Below are 7,566 nucleotides of genomic sequence, written 5' to 3'. Positions count from 1 at the left end.
CAAAGCCATTTCTTAACTTATGAGTAATCCCTTCTCATAGCAAGATATGAGAAGAAGGTTACGATGCAAACCATGTCATAACATATAGATGGATAGACAGATAGACAGGTAGATAGATGGAGAGATAGATATATATATAGATAGATAGATATGTAGATAGATAGATAGATATGTAGGTAGGTAGATACATATATTGATTCATAGAGAGATAGATAGATAGATAAATAGATAGATAGATATCCATGTCCATAGACAGACATATAGACAGACATATAGACAGATAGATAGATAGCTGTCCATGGCCATGTCTTAAATTCCACATCGTAGTCAAATTACGCAATCAACACGTTGCCGACAATGTGGTTATGTTTGCTAACATTATAAGGCATGTAAACATTCCAAGCTTTTGCACTGACAGATACAGAAATAAATGATAGCTGGGATCCAAGCAATTGCAGTTTCTGGTCCTGGTATAATGCAAACACTAAACAAGTTACATACATATTTCTTAAGTAGAAAAGCATCCCTTATATAAGCATCCATACCGTGATTCAGATTCATCAAATCACATAACAACGTAAAATACACATAACAAATCGTATGCAAAAGACACATGCTTGAATTATTGAGACCCATGCTTGGACTGAATCCATCACCATGCACTAATCCGCCACCGGTTGTCAATGCAAAAACATTAGTGCAACAGCTAAAACAATTTGCACTTGAGAGTATTATACAAATACAAAAGAATAACAAGAAAAGCTGACATACATGAGCTATTTGACGAGGCGTAAAATGCAAAGTATCTATATATGTATCTATCAAAGGTACCTTCATGAAATAAATTCTAGTATAGCTTGGGTTACTGAGTGCGCCGTTAGTGTTCGGGAGATGTGGGTACAGATTACCATGCACATGGCACAATGTGACCCATGTATCCACAATCTCTTGTACCTCGCTCGCACAGAACTGTCTGTTTCAAAACTTAAAATCATGGTCTAAATCAGGGACGTTCAATCCGATAAGACACTACTAGATGTCATCTGACATTTCTCATGCAACACACGGACACTGCCAGGGCAGAAACAGGACAATCTCTCAGATTTCAAGGATAGACAAGGAACATGACAGGTAAAAGAAACATTCATATTATATGATTTTATAGAATATACACAGTGAAAGTCTAATATAAAAATGCGACTAGTATTAAGGTTGATGAAGCTCATTTGGCAGAGGAAAACAAGATAACCCTTTCATATCAATATCTCTGGCGTTTCTTATTTCGTTATGGTTTAATATTCGTGGCTGGCTGGGATCGATTCCTTGATAGATCAATCATCAATGATAAAATGATTTTAGATGTGGATATATTATTTTATAACGTCTATATTTTTGCTATTAGTAACAAACGTTGTTATGCCGATATCAGAAGTTCTTTACGACATTCGAGTTTCAATAAGAATGGTTCATTCTCTTGAAGTGCTCTTTATTCCATGTTTTCACAATGAAAACATAAAAATTTTGCTGGAACGAACGGTGGATTCAACCTATACCCTGCTCTAACTCTGTCCATTGTTATTACTATTATCATGAGCATTATTTTTATTATTATTATTATTATTATTATTAGCATTAGCATTATTATTATTATTATTATTATTATCATGCACGAATAGTAGCAGAGTGTAATCAAATCACAACTTTTCTCTCCATTCTCAAGTAACTAACACAGGGGAAAGTCACCTACTGCTTAAAGAAAAAGTCTTGACGAGACTCAATAATATGTGGACATTTTAAATAGAAGAGATATGATTCTTTTATTTTTTTATTTCAATACGATATACTTGTTTTATATGAAAACTCCATATATTTCAATGAAGGTTCTATTATCTCCAACGGAATTATTTTTGATACATTATTACGAATCTCTTGGAAGGTCTGCAATCACTTACTCACTCACCTACACATAGCATTAGCACACTTTTGGAAGGAGGTATAGATTATAAAGAGCGGCAGATGCGATCGGATTCCTTAGGTGTGGTACACTTACAATATAAGAAAAAGAGGTAACACGAAATAGATCAGCGTGTATATGTTTTATCGTTCGCAGGAACGTTCATGTTAAAAGGTGACGTCATAATCGTACAAAAACTGAACATCCATCCATACATACATACATACATATATACATAGATGTATGCATCCATCCATGCATCCCCATCCATCCATCCATCCATCCATACATCCATCCATACATACATATAGACATTTATCCTCATACAAAAGCAAGCCCTTAGTATGTCGGTTCCATTCATAATCACCTACTCATGAACTGATTGAATTATTAACTGATTTTTAAAATAAATGTATTGTCTGCAACGATTGTATTAAAGCTGGTAAAAAAAATATAATATTTTTATATAGTATACGCCATTTATTTACAGGGACCGTTTTTATTTTTCTGGGAGTTGTCATCGGAATAAATATATCTTCAAGCAGTAAGTACATCATAACTGATATCAATATTACTGACAGATTTGTGAATTCAGGTACATAGAGAAAATCTCATGTTCTCTGGGAAATTTCTGTAAACTAATGAGAGTTATTGGTTCTTCTCCTAAATTATAATATGCCTCTGACTAATATACACGGATCGCATTCGTCTGTATCACTCTACAGACGCTGTTGTTAGTCTGATTCCGTAACATCACTGTAAAATATGGAACAATTACACCAATGTGCTGCACATTCTTGAGACATGAAAACAGTAGCTCTCTGATTGGATCAAGTATATTTTTCAAACATTTATGCATAGCTTCAACATTCCTATGCCAACAATAATCCAGCATTCTGTTGAGTGGTGATCTCAGTCTGTCTTTCAGTTCCACGTCGTCTGCATCGAGTTCGAAGAGTTGTATCTCCGGCGGTATTCTTCTGTGAGCAAAACCTAACTATCAACCGCATGAATCCACAAAATATCCCTTACGATCGACGATACGAATGACTGATAATGACACCGAGTAAATTAAAAGTAACCACACTTACGAGAATAAGAGTAACAAAGTTTTAGTATTTTAGTAATGTTATGTAAAAAAAAATGGTTTGGTTATAATCGCATTAGGTAATCCGTTAATCTTGACTTTATTAGTTTATAATATAATGGTCCTACCACGTGCAGCAGGAAACGTTACTTCAAAGATGTCCCAAAAAGATGTTCGTGTAAACATGTAAACCTAAATTCTAGATTCCAATGAGTTTAATGTTTCCTTCAAAAACGACCACTTCCATTTACAGACTATATGCAAAAGTACTTACCTCCGAAGCAGACGACCTCAGAAAATTAAGATTTGACGATGGAATTTTCCAATGTGCATGGTGAATTTTGCGCTCTGCAAAACTCTTGCTGCCACATTTTTATGAAGCATTTTACTTAATTTAAATTAAAATCAAGAAACGTATCAGACTGATCCTAACAAGTCATTGCAACGAATAAAGGAAAGGTGTTAACTGGGTGGAACAATTTTGTAAGACTCCTTACATACATAGTAGAAAAGTCCCCTTGGAAGATTGATCAGTAGAGGAAATGAGCTTCTTCTTTAACTTAAGTCATTATTATTAATGTGAAGTTATTATTATTATTATTATTATTATTCGTGTTTGCCAAGCAGGCTGGTGTAGACATACTTTACAAAACTGTAAAACTTCATGGCAAATCGCCTAATAGCAGAGAACCTTTCGTTGTAGCGAAGATGCATAAACCATACGACTGATGACATAATGGCAGTTCATGCAGTGTGTAATCGATTTCTAGCGTCATGGCTTCTTGAATCATGCAAAATTTGAAGTTCTATTATATTTACCTGAATGATGTACATCTAGAAATAGGAAATTATGTCACTGGACGTGTTATAATCTGCATCATTGCACATGATATACATTTCTTACAAGGGTAGGTATATGTTAGTTACAATAAATGATTCTTCTGTAAAGGTTATTAATACAAGCGTAATATTTTTAAAAAATGCATCAAGATAACGGTCATTTCTCTTGGGTATGCACTACCATGTGATCACACTGAATGCCACGAGTTTCTTGAGATCCTCTGATACAGTTTGCAAGGTTATTTATTCAACAACAATGACGCAGAGTGAGGGAAAGAATATATAACTGGGAAAAGTGTGTTATCCGCTTGAGATTGCAAACGATTTGACACAGAATGGACTATATCTTGTGCTTCGTGATAATATACATAATGTCTTATCTGAACAAATGTACTGGCCCTACTTCTACAACGAGGAGTTGCGGCGGGAAGAGTTTTTTTTTTCTTTGTTCCTATTAACGGCAGATGTTCCAAAGGAATCGAATTACAAAACTTTCCTGCACTACTCTTAACATGTTTTATTTTGACTTTGACCATAAGTTGCAATCATTGCAATTATAACTGTTGCCATCCTCTTTGTAATTTTCCCTATGTCAATTTCAGCATGTACAAACTTAGTTACCTTCATTTCTTTGCAATGTGGTTTCATCTTCTTTTAACTGATTATAATGGTAACTAAACATACATGGGCTTAATTATATATAATTATTATCACACGAAAAATAGAATATCTTCATAATTATATATGATCATTGTCACATGGAAAATTAGTATGTCTTCATATCACACTAAGACTGCCGTTTTCTTTTCGCTGTTACTTAATACTGCTATCACAAATTTATATTTTATACATAAAGCGTCACTTGGGCAATTTTATACAAAAGAGAGATAACTTTCGTGTCCCAAAACCTATTGCCTTGTTATTTTCCGTCTTTGTGCACTATCGTTTTGAAGTTCAGTCGGAAACAGTTAGGACGACACACATGAAAAGTTGTTTTCACGCATCCAATAAGTGCCACGGTTATACAGATACACAATGGACGTGTTTGTTCTACCCATTTGTTCCGAATCAACTTTTTATATAGATATAATTAGTTCTTTGAATTAAGTATGTATTCTTTCCCTTATTATTACCAGGACGTAAGTAACAAATTCACATATAATGGAGTTCTGGACAACACATAAATGCAGGAAAGCTTCAAGTACAAAGAAAGAGGTTAAAGGTTATGAACAGTTTCCAGTCATTATAGCTTAACAGCATAAAAGTCGATCATACAAACTTGGAAACTCAATATCAGAACGATAAATCCCCCCCAAACCCAAAAAAAAAATGAACGTAACTTATGTGTCGTCAGTGTCATTGATACAAAGACATACTTTGAGTGAACGTATAAAGAAAACAATTGTCTGGCACCAAAGCTTAATCAAGATAATTGTTTCTAGAATATTCTGCTGTGTCTTGTCGGACACGGTAGATGTTTTGTATTAATCTCCTCAACAATATTGTTATTATAATTAGGAGAAAATAACACTGGTAATTTGTTAAAAGTAAATTCAGGATCTGACAGGAATACTTGTAATCGATTAACAGTACTTTTTTGAAAATAAAATGATGAAATATATGATCAGTAATTTATATACGTGCACAATATTACCCCGATTGTTTCCCATAATGTCATTATGCATCCCGATTTCCATAATACAAACCATTGCTGGTCTTACCAGAGATTTTGGTGTCTTAAATCGGTAAATGATTGAAAATAACCATACTCGAAATTAAACAGCACAAGATAGGCTATATATAAATGGCGGACATTATAACCGGTTGAGGAATTCCCTGTGAAAACCACGCTCAAAACCACCGACCCCAGGAAATTTCACGGGAGCCTACTGGCAGGTTTTCTCACATACCCACACTGACATTTGTAGTTTTGAAAGAAAATTAAAATGACTAAAAGTTACGTTCACATACACTTACACACTAACACGCAAATTAAACACACAAACACACACACACAGATACACACACACACACACACATATATATATATATATATATATATATATATATATATATATATATATATATATATATATATATATATATATATATATATATATTGATTCGCTTTGCAGATGCATTAAGAATGTGCTATAACTGCGTTGGAGCTGCATCTGCTACAGACTGCGATAACATTATAAGATGCGGCAGCAACGAGGTAAGGTTAGTCGGTCTACAGTGCTTTTGAAAGTTCTGTTCACATGGACGTTTATCATACAATGAAAAAGGCAATGTCTTCCGGCATTATGAATTACCTTTATAATATTATCTGTCTTTGTATTAAGCTAGAAATCAAAATATCAATCTTAATTGCCTTTTTGTTGGTCTCCATCATAACATACCATCAGCAAACAATTAAGCGGACTACAATTTAGAAACAATCGTCATCTATAGTATATTCCAGTATCTTAGGCTATGATAAATGGTCGTATATTCTGTATCTGTTTTATGTAAATTACACGACTCTATCCAGTCATCCGGCATCTGTTCGGGACTGTTTTGGAGTTTATAATTTCAGTGAGAGGTATGATTATAAGGACTCCCAGTGTGTTGACCTAATGGTTGATACTATTATAATGTCAATCAATTTTTAGCAACTGATGTTGGCACGAGGATGTTTAGCTCGTTGTCATTATAATGTAGCAAATCAGGACAAGCCTTTATTGACTCGTTACTGGCTGGTACGCCTTCTTACGTAATTATGATTGAATTAATGTCTTGCTAAACTCAGTGTAGAGAGAGATCGATTGCATGTTACGGGAGAGTTTGTTTCAAGATGGTAAGATATTTTAAAAAGTGAAAGAATACACATGCAACATTTGGATTGGTACGTGAAGTGGACCACCAGCTGTGGTTATACCATTTTCTTTCAGGGTTATACAACGAAGTACATCGAAGGAAAACTTTCTACGAACGTACTACCTAGCCAAAGCTTATAAAACATACGCTGCTGTAAGAATAGCAGTCTAGAGGAGCCTTTTTCGGGACCAAATTGTGTCCCGTAATATATTATTAGCATTGAAAATAACATAGCACAAACATTTGAAAATGTCGACCAACGTGAATCCTTGAAGCATGTTAAACAAAATACTACGACAACTTCCAATAAACGACTAATTTGCATTGATGGAAACCATGGTCAGAATAATATATGCAACATGTGGAAAAATCATTTTGAAGACTTACTCAATAGCGTTAAAAATGAATCGAATAAGAAGCATGTGCTTTCGGCATTCAACTTTCAGCTTTCACCTTCTGCTCGCATTGAGGTAATAACATTAGCTGAGATCCAAAGTGCAATAAGAAGACATAAAGGTGGTAAATGTCCAGGATCAGATTATATTTTTATATGTGGAACATTTTAAATTTTCAGATACTAGACTTCATGTGCTGTTGATGATTTCATTTAATTGTATGTTTGTGCATTCCTTTGTACCAGATGATTTCACAAAAGTTACAATTATACCGCTAGTAAAGAGAAAAATTGGTAACCTGGCGGACAAAAATAACGGCAGACTTATAGCTCTTACGACTATTATTTCAAAAATATTTGAATGCATCATACACAAAGATGTGAAGTCACAATCTTCGATAGTCAGTTTGGTTTTAAAAAGCAGCATTCAAC

The 7,566-nt window shown here is 34.2% G+C and overlaps 1 protein-coding gene across 1 annotated transcript in view; it reads left to right on the top strand.

The window, feature by feature from the left end:
• The first annotated feature begins 968 nt into the window (after positions 1-968).
• Positions 969-7,566, top strand: part of LOC149793819 (uncharacterized) — a 45,335-nt gene continuing 38,737 nt past the window's right edge. The window contains exons 1-3 of the mRNA XM_089966468.1: positions 969-1,131; positions 2,445-2,498; positions 6,017-6,099. Of these exons, the coding sequence (XP_089822594.1) occupies positions 1,125-1,131; positions 2,445-2,498; positions 6,017-6,099 (144 nt within the window). The 5' untranslated portion in view covers positions 969-1,124. The remainder of the gene's footprint in view (positions 1,132-2,444; positions 2,499-6,016; positions 6,100-7,566) is intronic.

Source organism: Sinohyriopsis cumingii, chromosome 8, assembly GCF_028554795.1.
Source record: "Sinohyriopsis cumingii isolate HCF-2022 chromosome 8, ASM2855479v2, whole genome shotgun sequence".
Classification (NCBI taxonomy): Eukaryota; Metazoa; Mollusca; class Bivalvia; order Unionida; family Unionidae; genus Sinohyriopsis; species Sinohyriopsis cumingii.
This window is presented reverse-complemented; position numbering and strand designations above follow the sequence as displayed.